This window comes from Vollenhovia emeryi, unplaced genomic scaffold, assembly GCF_000949405.1.
Source record: "Vollenhovia emeryi isolate VEMERY1.0 unplaced genomic scaffold, V.emery_V1.0 DF939182.1, whole genome shotgun sequence".
Lineage (NCBI taxonomy): Eukaryota > Metazoa > Arthropoda > Insecta > Hymenoptera > Formicidae > Vollenhovia > Vollenhovia emeryi.
In genome coordinates this window covers 496802-510876 of record NW_011967184.1, presented here as the reverse complement: position 1 = coordinate 510876, position 14075 = coordinate 496802, and the positions used below count along the sequence as shown (strand labels likewise).

Genomic DNA, 14075 nt, shown 5'->3' with positions numbered 1-14075 from the left:
GCCTGTTTCTATTCCAAGGACGAATGCAACACCACGACATGACATTTTGCTCGATGATAATCGTGAGTAGTATTTGTATTTTCTAACAGGGTCTTCCGGGGTGTGGACGCTCTCTCTGCGGATATCCATACGATGGTCCTCTGTATAATTGATGGTCTAACTGTAAACAGGTCCCTGGTCCGGTATTTTTCTTACCCAAAGGTCGGCGCGGCTTAGTGCCTGCCTCTCTGGGAGTAATATATCCCTTGCTTCTGCTCTCTTGGCAACCCCTTCGTCTCTGTTCGAACACAGACGGTCTCCGTCTTTGCTACTCCTACTGATCTATTCAGGCTCACGATTTCTCTCTTCGGTCCAAACTATCGTACGGATGTGGCCACGCCTCAAAGAACTTTGTAAAACATACAAACGTTCATCTATCGAGCCGGGTCGCCCTCGGTGTGGATGAATGCGAACGGCACGGCCTTTATTGGCATTTCCTGTTTGACTGATCGTACACGGTCGTTGACTCCTTTACATGATTTTTTAATATTGTTATCATTGCTATTATCGTGCTGTGATGTGCACACGAATGGAAAGTGTAACGGAGCGTCCTGCAAATAAATTTGTACATGTATACAACGCAAATAATGTCATGGATTGTCGATCAAATTTGTTATCGCGACTATTGCTATTGTCTTTATTATCATTACTATTATTACCGATATTATTGCAATTGTATATTTATTATCGTAACTATTGCCTGGTCGGCTTCGTCGCGGTAAGACGAATACCTAAAGAGAATTTATCGATCGTTCATCGACTGTCAATCGATTGATCAGTTGTCGCTATTATATTATATCTATATCTTGTAATTATCGCGTCACCTGTGTCTACGACGCGTGTCGCGAATGGAGATGCCGTTTTACACAATTTTAACGCCGATCGTATTTTGTCCGTATCTCGGAGTAAAGCATTTTTCTCAGATTTTTATTTTATGTACAATCTATTTTCCCTTCAATTTTTCCGTATCAAGAGTCTTCTTTTATGTTCGATAACGCGGTGTGTAATATTGTTAGTTTACTTCATCAGGAGTGACCCGCACTAACCCGTAACTAACTCATTGCAATAACTCGATTAACGGACCTCTTTCTAGATTTTAAAGCTAATTACGCCTAGATGGGAGGAAAAGAAACGCTCGTTTAATCGCTCCGATCAACATTTATGCAATCGGCTCTGGATAAGTAATTTTATCTGTTTATCCTAAGTATTGATGTTCGGGGGTAAAAGTGAATTCCGCAAGAGATTCGTACACGCTTAGGCGCTAGACACAGGTCGGGCTAATTTGTGTCCAAAAACCGAGCCAGTCTCAGACCACCGTCCCTTCCCTTCTCGCCTCGCGCCACCGTCGGGAACGAGCCGGGCAACAAAAAGGAAAGATCCTTCCGTTTCTCGCGAAACTGTCCTCACTATTTTTCACGAGAAATTTCGTCCTCAACTCTACCTAGCCGTCCGCGCCACTCCACGCAACTGGAGAGAGCATTAGCGTCACACAGAGATATTGGAATCAGTTTGTATTGTGAAGGTAATTGTAATTCGGAGACTGTGCGTAATTATCGATACTTAATAACTATGTTTAATGACACTCCGATAGGTCTTTAAAGACGCAAATCGTAAAGAAGAAGAATTGTTCCATTGATAAGACGATCTACGCGGTTTCTGTACAATTGAAACGTCTGCACTTCTTGTTAATTGATGTTCGAAAAGCTCACGATAACGAGGCACAGTTTCCGAAGTCGTTAAAAATCGACGAACCGAATACGAGCGTCCAGTCGTGGAAGCGCACACCTTCGATAACTTTTGCCAAAAAATAATTCTGTCCTTTCGAGGGACCGACACGGTCTTTCTGTACATTTACGTCCTTCGCAAAGTTCCTTCACGTTGTAAACGGTTGCGTATCGACGCCGTGAATTTCTATTTGCGCTATCTCGCCGATAATTGTCACGAATCCTCTTTCAGAAAAGAAGCTTTCTCGCTTTTTCCACCATTTATCGACCGGGGTGTTTGATTTCAATGATTTCTCGGTATTCGCCTGATCTGCCTGTCTTTCGTAAACTCCATGTAAACCGTATTTTCTGAAAAGGATCCCGGAAAGTACGCAACCGAGTCATTCGTCAAGTTTAAGATCGTGTTTAAGATTATTAAGTTAGAAAGAGAGAGAGAAAGAGAAGAAAAAACAGAGCGATTTAGATAATCTAAAGAAAAGACCAAGAAGGGGGTACATCGTGAACAATAATATCAGGATCTGTCCGCCGAGGGTTGATAAATAGGGATCGGGATGGCGGACAGATTTGCTCAAGGCTTCCACAAAAGCTCTCATTGCGTCCCGCCCGGTGAGCTTCCCGACGGTGGTGCGTTTAGATCACAATACGTGAGACTAGACATATAAAAAGAGAGAGAGAGAGAGAGAGAGAGAGAGAGAGAGAGAGAGAGAGAGAGAGAGAGAGAGAGAGAGAATGGGACTCGAGTAACGAGTCCGATTAGTTGTAACGGCATAGGCTAAGGAACTGACTGTAATGTATGCTGGAATTATTATCTCTAGGAAAATTTGAAGGAATGAGCTGTCGATGTAACGACGCGTGTGTAAAACGTCTCGACGGATGTGCCGCGCTGTAACCGGGTCCATGTTGCATTTTAGCGATACATCTAGACACCTCGTCGTTCAGAGTTCGTAATTTCCTGGCAATAATTTCGAGATGCGAGCTGGACGACACTATCGGATGGTATTTTGCGGTGTGTGCATTCCGTATCATTTTACTGTAGCTATTTCTAAAAGATGTTATTGTTAATGTAGGATATTTTACGTGACACTACAAATCATTTCTTCAATTCGTGAAACACGTTTTTAGGGAGTTTCGATATTAGCGAGTGTTTACGCGATATTTCGATCGACGTTTCTTTTATGATGCAGTCTACAGAATCTATTTGGATTCAAAGGGTTTTCATCATTTTAGTCGCAATGCCCAAACATCCGTGAGCATCGTCAAAAGATTGTACAGATCTTTTTATTACGTTACAAAATTAATCATGATGTTAAATACTGATTGCAGGCTAGTGTGGGATACGCATGTAGCTCGATGAATTTGATATTTCTGCGCAAGATAAATTAATAATATCAATTGCAACATTTACGTGGGTTTATATAATAATTCCTCAATGTGTAGATTTGGTAGATTGAATCATTGTGTTAACCGGGGGAAGATTTGATGAATTAAGTTGCATTCTATTGTAAAAAGGAGAAAGATCTTTGTAACGAACTTTGAAGCATGGACCCAGGACATATTGTACATATTGTAAATGCACTCCTAGCGTTACGGCATTAACAATACATTGTCTAAAACGTACCAACATCGCGGAGATTAGCACGAACGATTTATACATACACATACAAATATTGTACGAACGTCAACGAGCATATTATATTTTCTCCGTAGCTACGATAGAACGTTAAACGTTAACATAGGAATGATCCCGGAAGCAGCCGACCGATTATAGCAACCGCGTGATTTTTTCTCCTGCGTTTACTGAGAATCGATCGGGGCAGCGATGCCGCAGTCATTTTGAATTAGCTCGGAAGTAGCTGTTAAGTAGGTGTTGAGTGATATTATTTGCAAAAGTGTCTGTAAAAACCGGACGGCAGAGAAAGAGAAGGAAAGGACAAGATGCGTATTCAAGCCACACTCGTGGTACCTGGAGTTATTGAACAACGGTACATTATACGTAGTAGAGATTCCTTTTGTAACATAAAGTGAAATATAATCATTTGTAACAGGACTGCAAATTAATGTTCGCCTCTTCTTCCGTTTCCACCTCGTTTTTGTTATTCATTTCTATTTCATACATCAATTTCTTCATTCATTCTATATCACGTTCCTTTTAAATAAATCTCAAAATCTGGCTTATTCAAAATTATTCTCTCTTATCCTGATCATTTTTATTTATTTAACTTTGCTTTTACTATACACTTTTATCTTCAACTATTCTTTTGCATTTGATCCCATCCTATCATTGTCTCACATTTTTTATAACATATCAAAAAGTCTAGCTTATTCAATATAATTCTTTCTTATCTAGATAGGTTTTATTTATTTGATTTTATTTTTAATTTAAAGGAAAAAATCAACTATGTATACAGGGTGAATCTTAATGCCTGCCCCAGCCTTTTACCATGAGAAATGGATTACCGACTGCAAATAATGATATCATTATGACTTTTCTGTTCTACCTGGGACTGTGGTATATGGTTTATGATGATCTCATTTATATCGCGTCTATGAGTGCTGCTACACGGACCGCTTAATCGGGTTTAATAACATCCGTAGTTAAGGGGCTGGCCAATCACAGTCATTCCATTCTTCTGAAGAATAGTTAACTATTCTTCAGAAGAATGGAATGACTGTGATTGGCCAGCCCCTTAACTACGGATGTTATTAAACCCGATTAACGTGCCGTGTAAACATAGGCCGGTATTCATAGTCGATTCTCATTTCAAAATCATCTTAAGTATCGTCTTAAGACGCTAATACAGCTCTGTGATTGGTTGAAAACACATTAAGAGCATACTTAAGATGATCTTAAATATAAGAACGGACTATGGCCGGTATTCATAGTCGATTCTCATTTCAAAATCATCTTAAGTATCGTCTTAAGACGCTAATACAGCTCTGTGATTGGTTGAAAACACATTAAGAGCATACTTAAGATGATCTTAAATATAAGAACGGACTATGAATACCGGCCATAGTCTGTGTTTGGCGTTGTTCATTCATTCATTGTCGTTGGAATAACAAATAACAATTCGAGTATAGTTCCGTTTGGGACGTCGAGTGTGCGACACGTCTTCTGACCTAGAAGAATAATTTTTCATCCCGCGGGGTTGCATCATCCCGCGCGAGACCCGATATTCGGGGCCTTCGCTTTGTACATAATCACCTGATAATCGTTTAATTCTATTACGTCATCGCTTAATTCTATAACGTTTATTGAATACGCACAAGTCAAAAGGTTCGACATGGCCGTATCAGTCCGCACCTGGCGGCTGGGTGCCAACTAACCGGAGGAAGAAGAAGAACAATTCGAGAACAATAACAATCTCTACACGGGAAGACTCTGGTCAACCGCATGCAATTACACACAGCTCTCGTGTAATTACATGTTTTTCGCAAGTGGTGCCGACTTGGAGCAACGCATCATCGCTAACAATAAGATGTGTCGAGTAGCGCAGGGCTCTGCAATTATCGACATCGGAATGTTGTTCCCGGCTTTATGATACTTTATGATACTTCGCGACACGTGCCTGAACGCAGGAATCACGTGAAAAGCGGCTCTTCAACAAACTGAACTGAGAATATACCGCGGGACGAGATGCCGAGGCAAGAGGACGTTTTTACAGAGCACGTTTCCTCAATCGTTCGGCGTTCTTGCATCACTCGGTGGACGCTGACGGCATAACCTCTGCTGCGTGCTTCGAGCCACTTTGCACCTGTTTACATAATTCTACGACGGTCGCCGCGGCCTCGAGGACTCGACAATGACGAGGAATCAGTTTCCGACGGACGGAGACTGTCAGTTGCTGTCGACTCGTCTGTAATATACAACGCACTTTTATATTGTCGCATTTGCGCGCGAGTCGCGCGGCGCCGATCTGCGTCATGATGTTTCTGGAATACGTGCAAACGCTGTCCGACAATCCTTACTTCGGCGCCGGCTTCGGTCTGTTCGGCCTCGGAGCCGGGGCTGCCTTGTTGAGAAAGGGCGTTCAGGTCGGGGCCGTATTATTCAGGTACGACGCCGAACGTCGAGTCTGCTTCGCCGCGGCAAGCTGTACATTCGTTTCTCCGATTTAACGCGTTGCCTCCCGTTTTCAGACGGCACTACATGATCACGCTGGAGGTGCCGTGCCGCGACAAGAGCTATCAGTGGCTCCTGCAGTGGATCACGCACAAAGGCGCGCGGAAGACGCAGCACCTCTCGGTGGAGACCAGCTTCGAGCAACGGGAGACCGGCCACGTCAAGACCAAATACGACTTTATTCCCAGCATAGGAACCCACTTTTTCAGGTCGGGATACTCCCAAGCGCTTGCGCTTTCTGCAAACGATGAAGCGCCGGTGGCAATTTGTCTCGTCGCGCCAAAACTGAGGGTCTGAGCGGAACGGCTATCTTGTATCCTCAGGCCACAAGACAGTTATTATGCGTCGCTTTGTGACGAAGATTTGATGCGCACAACACTGTCTTAAGAGTACAAGGCATCCCATTCTGCTCAGGCCCTAAGGCTGCGTTTGGGCCTGAGCAGAATTATGCGGTTATTATGCATCACTTTGAGACAAAGATTTACAACGCACAACACTGCCTTAAGAGTACAAGACAGCTCATTCTGCTCAGGCCCTTTGGGGAGACGCTATTAGCGCTGAAAGCATCAGTCTCCTCCTTACTCGTTATATGTCGAAGAAAGATAGAAGACGCAGACCTTCAGACTCTTTCTCAGTTTGATTTCTTCTGTTTCTTCCATGGTGCCCGCAGATATAAGGGGAACTGGATAAAAGTAGAAAGAACCAGGGAGCAGCAGACTTTAGACCTGCACATGGGCATACCATGGGAAACCGTACAGCTGACGGCGTTCGGCAAAGACAGAAGCATTTACTTCAACATTCTCGAAGAAGGTTGAGTTGTCACAGATAATTTACAGATACCCTATACGTAGCGTTGGAAAATCAGAGGCAATTCTTGATTCGTACACAGCCAGACAAATGGCTTTGAGGGAGCACGAGGGAAAGACTATAATGTACGTCGCCATGGGGAGCGAGTGGCGGCAGTTTGGGCACGCGAGGAAGAGGAGACCGCTGGAATCGGTGGTGCTGGACACCGGTATTTCCGACAAGATAGTAAACGACTGCCGGGAATTCATCAATAATCCGTCGTGGTACAGCGAGAGAGGTATCGCGAATCTGCGATTTCTACTTTCCGCCCCGATTACAAATCACCGATGTCTACTTGCGAGCGAGTTTTCTAATCTACAACGTGCTCTCTGCGTCTAGAAACATTCGGTTTTTTATATGGGCAAATCGAAACGCTTGAAAACTCTGTCGACGATGTACGATTGTACAATTTATCAAGTCGCATAAATTTCTGAACATATTGGCTACAAAATATAATGTTTGTAGACGTAAAGAGCACATTGTAGATTAGGCTTTGGGATAAGAAACGATGATCTTTGTAGGGATACCGTATCGCCGGGGCTACTTGCTGCACGGGCCTCCAGGATGCGGCAAGTCCTCGTACATCACCGCGCTGGCCGGGGAACTGGAGCGCGGTATTTGCGTTTTAAATCTATCCGAGAGAGGCCTCACGGACGACAGACTGAATCACCTGCTAGCAGTAGCGCCGCAGCAGACTATCATCCTACTTGAAGATGTCGATGCCGCTTTCGCTAGTAGAGAAGATTCTAAACAAAGTAAATATCAGAGGCATAGAGCGAGATACGAGACAGCAGAACGACGAATAAATTATTTATCTGCTATTCTGACTTACATTTTGCTTTCAGTTAAAGCAGCGTACGATGGTCTTAATAGAGTAACGTTTAGCGGTTTATTAAACTGCCTGGATGGCGTGGCTTCTACAGAAGCGAGAATATTGTTCATGACGACCAATTATTTGAACAGACTAGACCCCGCGCTCGTTAGACCGGGCAGAGTCGATGTGAAAGAATACATCGGTACGTACGGAAAAACAAAAGGAATAGTAATTAGAGAACCTAAATAATTATTTCACTGCTACTCTCTCAGGCTGGTGCAGCGTGAGTCAGGTCGAGCAAATGTTCCTAAGATTTTACAAGGAGCCGGGCAAGGATCCTGGTACACTTGCAAGGGAATTTGCGGACAGCGTCATGTCCTTCAAGAAAAACGTCAGTCCGGCGCAGATTCAGGGATACTTCATGTTTCACAAAAGCAATCCCGACGCGGTGATAAATAATGTCGCACAAATCTGGGAGCTCACGTGATAGATAGTGAAACTGTAGCTGTAACTCGAAGTAGTAGCGATCGTACGCGAGTCGACCAGAGTGTTCTGTCTTTCTATGTAAAGATTGTTATTATTCTCGAATAAGAGAGCAACCTGCAACGTGGAGAAAATGAGCAATTATTTTTATTTTTCCCTTATAAAACAAATACAAAACGAGGCGGAGATCTCAATGGATGTAGTTGAAAATATTTCTGTTACTCGTGTGATACAACACATGGCCATATATCGCTGATACAGCGTCACGTATTGCACAGTACAACGGGACGCATTCTCACTCGTAATGATATGGCGTACGTAATACCTTTACCATTCGATATTTATGCACGAATGAAAACGGGCGTTCGAAATGTCAGACGAAATTTATCTACAATATCTCTCACATTTTTACTAGTGCACTACTTTGCATTTGTACCACCGGTAATTGTATGCGGACGACTATATGAATACTGCTTTGTTTAAATCAAAAGAGACTTCTGCAACAGAAAATTTCATGTAATATGGACACTAATCTGTGGCTGCTGCGTTAAAATAAACTGGTACATGAAACAGTGACACAATGTAACGACAACGCTACATTCAAAGAACTTGTGCATGCGTGTATAAATATGATAGGAAGAAAGGGCAGTTTACAGATCGAATGTATTTTGGCAGCTCGTTTGAAATTGGTTCGCTACATACTTTTCTAATTGGAACATGCCAATTTGTACTGTAGTTTTAAAGCAGATTCATATATAATTAAATATATAGAATGTACACTATCTAAAATCATCTACGGATGTATATATATAAAACTCTCACAAAGAAAGGACCGAATAGGAGTTATATATCGAAAATAGATCTATCACTGGATTCGTTAAGAAACTTGATGGATTTTCTATGCTACGTAGCTACTATAATAAGTAGTTTATATGCCGAATCGGCAGATATTGTGTCTTTCACTAAAATTCACTTGATAGTCGGATCTCGTTTTCTTTTAGCTGTTAAAAATATTTACAACATAAATGCTAAAACCTTAATTCAATGAAGTTTGATCGTATTGTATAAAAGTCAGTTTTTAATATACAATGATTCCTAATACGACTGCACGCTATTTAAAGAGACAAGACATAGCAAAATAAACGTGACGTACATCTTTGTGCTACTCTACATGATTCTATTTACATACTATAGTCTTCATGTTGATTTAAATTGGTCTAAACGCTGTATGTGTACCGTAAAAGTCTCTCATTAAAGTTAATAATAATCAAATTAATAACTTTTTCTTATATATAGATATTTAACAATAAAATCACCGAGTTCTCTTCTTACACATGCACGCACATATGCAGACGTATGTTCTAATATTGCAACGTATGATAAGTAAAATCGTACACAAGAGTCGCAATGTTAGAATACCTAATCGTATCGATTAACGGAATCTCTGCATCATCGAGAGATTTTGCAATTTGTAGAGTTCTTTCCATTCAGACCTAATTTTGCGGAGCTTTAACAAACGGCGGAGTTCAAACATAATTGAACTTTTCTATTTTCAACGCTACATGTGCGGTTCAAATTGTACCGATTTTATTTAAAAAGTCCAAATGTACGGCTCGTATAGAGGGTCCGTTTGATCCATGTGACTCCCGTGATTACTGCCGGTGACCATGCACGACGCATAGGCGATGCCGGGATTGCTCGGGCCCGACACGGGCGGAACTATCGGTGCCAATCTGCAGTCCGGTCTCTGCTGCATTAACGGGCCCATCGGCGGCATCGGTTGCGGCGCCGGTGGTGGCGGAGGTGGTTGCGGCAGTGCGGGAGGCGGCGCGGCGATATTATGCACCGGTTGCATCATATTAGGACCTGGAACGTAACTCGCCACTGAAAAGTGGTTTGAAAATTAGTTTTCCTTCCGAACAAATGTATAAAGAAATATCATTAAGACTCTTACTACTCTCGGGATTATGAAACGATATTGCGGGCTGTTCCGGTATTATGCTCGCCGGAGGTGGAGTCGTTTTCGGTGGTGGCGGTTCGCTGCTCTTCTTTTTCCGCGCGACGCGTTTTTGACCGCTGTTCGTCACATGATGACGTTTCTTATCGCCACTTTTCTTTTTCTTCTCGACCGGTATTTTCGGTTTGTTGGGGCGATTGCCGCTCGGCTGCCACAGGTGGACTGTGTGCACCGCGTTGCCCTCGCTAAAAAATATATATGTCACGTTAATTGCAAATTTCGTTTTCTATAAAGACTACAAAAGACGCTCCATAATTAGACAGTAACTTAATTGTAGCAATAGATTTGTAAACAACATCACATAAGCTGTCTTAGAAAAACTTTCTCGAGAACATCGGGAAGGGAAATTTATAGAGACGATTCATCTAACCCTTGCTTTTTGCCCAACTTCCAGCTGTGTATCCCAGCCTTGTGAAGCCTCTCTCTAATTGTATCCACACTGCACTTAAGACCTAGCGCAGGTGCTACAAATTTAGCGGCGGTGAGAGGGTGCTGAGTAGCCATCGCGACGATGGCCTCGTCCTGCTCCTTGGTTGTGATTCGACGTCGACCTTTTCGTTCCTTCGTTTGCACATTGCCTTCCTTATGCCAACGTTCTAACCATCTTTTAACAGTACGTTCCTGATTAATTCAAAATCATGTCCATGTAAATCTCTTGCGTTAACTTTCTCGAGTTTGTAATACAACGTTCACAACTATTCACATATGCTACAGAGATCTACAGTATACGATCTAAGTTCAATTCAAAGCCTAACGAATAAAGAGCACTACTTTCGACATACCGATCTATCGATCGCCAGCGCGATGGACAGAGTGGACAGTCCGGCCTCGGACATTCCAATCATGCGATTTCTGATCTCCACGCTAGTCTCCAACGTTCCCTTCGCCTTGCCGCCCTTCTTCTTTTTCTTCTGCCGTCCCGACCGCTCGCCGCCTTTCCGCGACGATTCCTTGTGTCGTTGCGGCTCGCAAGACGACTGGCTATTCTCGTTAGAGCTACAAGTGTTCGAGCTATCCGATCCTACGTTCACGCTCGCCTGCTCGGGACTAGGTATGCCAGACTGCAGGCGCTGATGTTGCTGCTGAATCTGATGCTCCACCGACAGTCGCTGCTGATCGAGATTGTGATGGTGAGACTGAGTGTTCTGCTGCTGATGCGACTGCTCCTGCAATCGCGCCTGCACATGCACCTGCACGTGCTGCTGTTGCGCGTGATGCTGCTGTTCCTGCTGCGTGTGCAGCTCCTGCAGTTGCGTCTGCGACGGAGGATGCTCGTGAGGTATGGGATTTGGTTGTCCCTGCGGACAGTATGCAAACGTGACTCACGCCTTCTCTACTCGTATCGCATTTGTGCTTTAGAAATGGGGCAAACCTGTGGATAATGGTGACTGCCTTGCACTAGATCTAACGGCCAAGTTTGTACCATGGTCAATCCCGGATGTTGATAGATGGGCTGCGGCTGCTGCACCAGGCTCAACGCGTTACCGAACTCCGTCTGACTCGTGGATACAGATTGCGTGGAAGGCTGCATCTCGGTGACTTGAGGCGCGGAAGGCAGTGGAGGAAGATTTTGCTGAGAAAACACAAATTCTTGTTGCTGTTGTTGTTGCTGCTGCTGCTGCTCGGAGCTCTGATTCTGCTTCAGACTCTGCGCTTCCAGCGGTGCGCCATCGTCCGGGTATGTCTCTCGAGACCTGACCTTTTTCGAAGGGTTCTTCTTTTTAACCGCGACACCAGCTTTCTCGGGTCTGCCCGAGTCCCTGGGAATTTTCTTCTTGCCCAACTGGGTGCCGGTCGGCCGCCATACCGCCTGCTGAATCGCCGCACCGTCCGCATCGCTGGGATAGAAATCGGACAATCAGAGAGACAAGGTAAAACTCACAAGCAAGACACTTGCTCCTTCGTATTTAAAATCATCTTACTTAAGCAACTTTGGACCGAGATAAACAAAGTTACATTTGTGCTTACGTTAAGGCCTGTGTCCACGATGCTAGAACTTGGTTGCAGCCAACCAACTTGCAGCTATTCCATAAAAGCCGTAAGTTGATCGGCTGCACAATTTCTGGGAACTCGTACGTGAACCAAGTGGACGCAGGCCTTTACACAAACGTATTGTGATCCTCATGGCGAGCTACAGAGCGAAGGTGAAATTTCCCCAACTCGACGTTTCGTAATGTATTTCTACGCGTGCTACTGTACACTTTACGACCGCGAGAGCAATCTGAAGGAGCCCAAGTCTAAGGTGCGCTCATAAATATTAACCCCAGCGGAATCCTCTGCATGTATTTGCGCGACGGGCTCCAGTTGTGAATCCCAGCCTTGTGCAGCCTCTCTCTCACGGTGTCGACGGAGCAGGTGAGACCTAGCGCGGGAAGCACCGCCTTCGCCGCCGTAATGGGCGTCTGCGTGGCCAGACGTACGATCGCCTCGTCTTGCTCGCTGGTGGTGGCTCTCTTGCGTCCGCAGCGCTCCCGCGTCTCCACCGTGCCCTCCTTCTCGAATCTGTTCAGCCACCTCTTCACCGTGCGTTGCTGAAAGTGGTCGGGGCACAGATTAGCGCTCGACGAAGCGAAAGCGAAGATACGTTAAAATCACAAACGTCAAAGATTGACGTTCGCAATTGGCGGGGGGGAGTCGAGCCTCGCTTGATACGGCGGCGGACACCGACCAGGCTCGAAAAGAGGTGCGAAATTATTAGGAAGCGTCGAGGGAGCATTTATTTACCGAGCAGGTGACCGCGGCGGCGATCTCCCGCAGGCCCAGGCCTGCCTCGAACATCCCCACCATCCGATTCCTCAATTCGGGAGTCGTCTCGTGGACGCCTCTCGTCTTGCCCATCCTGCTGCCTCGTCCTCGGGGCGAGACGCGACGCGACGTGCCGAGCCGGGGATTTAAATCGCACGCGAACGCGTGACGTACGCGAAACAACGCGAATCACGTGACGAGAGACGACCACCGATCGTCGTCTTCGAATCTTTCTCTCTCTCCCTCTCAAAACTCGGTCCCGCGGCCGCGCGCGGGCATCCTGGGAGGATCCGATTCACGCGGGGTTAACTCAAACTCGTCATCGCCCAAGAGCGTCGCCGGAGAGCCGAGCCCGCGCCGATCCTCGGGGCCCGCCGTCGGTCCTGCCTGTCTCACCCGGGGACGCTCGCCGCGCCGGGTCGTCCTCTTCCTCCTCGCCGCCTTGTGAGACGCGCGGCTCACCGCTTCCGCGCCGTCCAGCGGGACGGAGGGGCACCCAGCGGGAGGGACACGCGGGCCCGCGGTCAATACAACTGCCGCCGCGCGGTACAGTCCGTCGAGATTCTTTTGTCCCGCGGCGCGCCGTCGGGCTCGAGTCGCCGGCCGTCCGTCGCGCGGCTCGCAGCGTCGGGGGACGCCGTGGTCGAGGATCGCGCGTGACTCCGCTTCTTCCGGGATCGCGCGGATCGGCGAGCACCAGCGAGGGTCGGCGCGCGTCGTCGATCGGCAGCCCGCGGACTGTACCGCGCCACCGTCGGTACAGTCCGCGGCGCGGACGACGCGGGCGACAGGTGTGTCTCGCACGAGGATCCCCTCCGTCGCGTTTCGGCCCGCCGAAAGTCAGCCGGCGGAGGCGAGCAACGGCGAGTACGCGCTCCCGACGGGGATCCCGGTCGCGCGAATCGCCACGTGAATCCGCGACGCCAATACTTGTCCCGGCGCGGACACGGTCAGTACTTGTCCCGCGGACTGTACGCGGGAAAAGTACAGTCGGTACTGTCGGTAGGAGCGGCAGCGGGACGAGGCCCCCGTCGTTCGGGACAATTGAGACGAATCCCGTCGTGTCCCGTCGATTTGTTTCGACGCGACGCGAGCTCATTCGACGTGACGATTGTTCGAGATGAACATCCGCCGGTCTCGTTCGTGCCAAATGCGCGACGGACTTGTACGTGCGCCCGTTCGGACGGCGGATGGTCAATAATTCCGCCGGCGACTGTACCGCAGAGAAGTGAGGTTATTCGGAGCGCCCGCTCGGGCGCGCTCGCGCACCTCCGCCGGAATTGT

The 14075-nt window shown here is 46.5% G+C and overlaps 2 protein-coding genes across 2 annotated transcripts; one reads left to right on the top strand and one right to left on the bottom strand.

Moving 5' to 3' along the window:
* Window positions 1–4830: 4830 nt before the first annotated feature.
* Window positions 4831–8163, top strand: LOC105562905 (mitochondrial chaperone BCS1). Its single transcript, XM_012014070.1, has 7 exons — window positions 4831–5818; window positions 5904–6095; window positions 6557–6696; window positions 6776–6970; window positions 7254–7487; window positions 7578–7748; window positions 7819–8163. The coding sequence occupies exons 1-7, from the start codon at window positions 5688–5690 to the stop codon at window positions 8031–8033; spliced, it is 1278 nt and encodes a 425-aa protein (XP_011869460.1). The 5' UTR covers window positions 4831–5687; the 3' UTR covers window positions 8034–8163.
* Window positions 8164–8675: 512 nt separating this feature from the next.
* Window positions 8676–13354, bottom strand: LOC105562906 (heat shock protein DDB_G0288861-like). The gene is made up of 7 exons (XM_012014071.1): window positions 12771–13354; window positions 12309–12577; window positions 11419–11884; window positions 10829–11344; window positions 10417–10667; window positions 9984–10231; window positions 8676–9913 (listed from the first exon to the last, which is right to left on the bottom strand). The coding sequence occupies exons 1-7, from the start codon at window positions 12882–12884 to the stop codon at window positions 9621–9623; spliced, it is 2157 nt and encodes a 718-aa protein (XP_011869461.1). The 5' UTR covers window positions 12885–13354; the 3' UTR covers window positions 8676–9620.
* Between the last annotated feature and the right edge of the window lie 721 nt (window positions 13355–14075).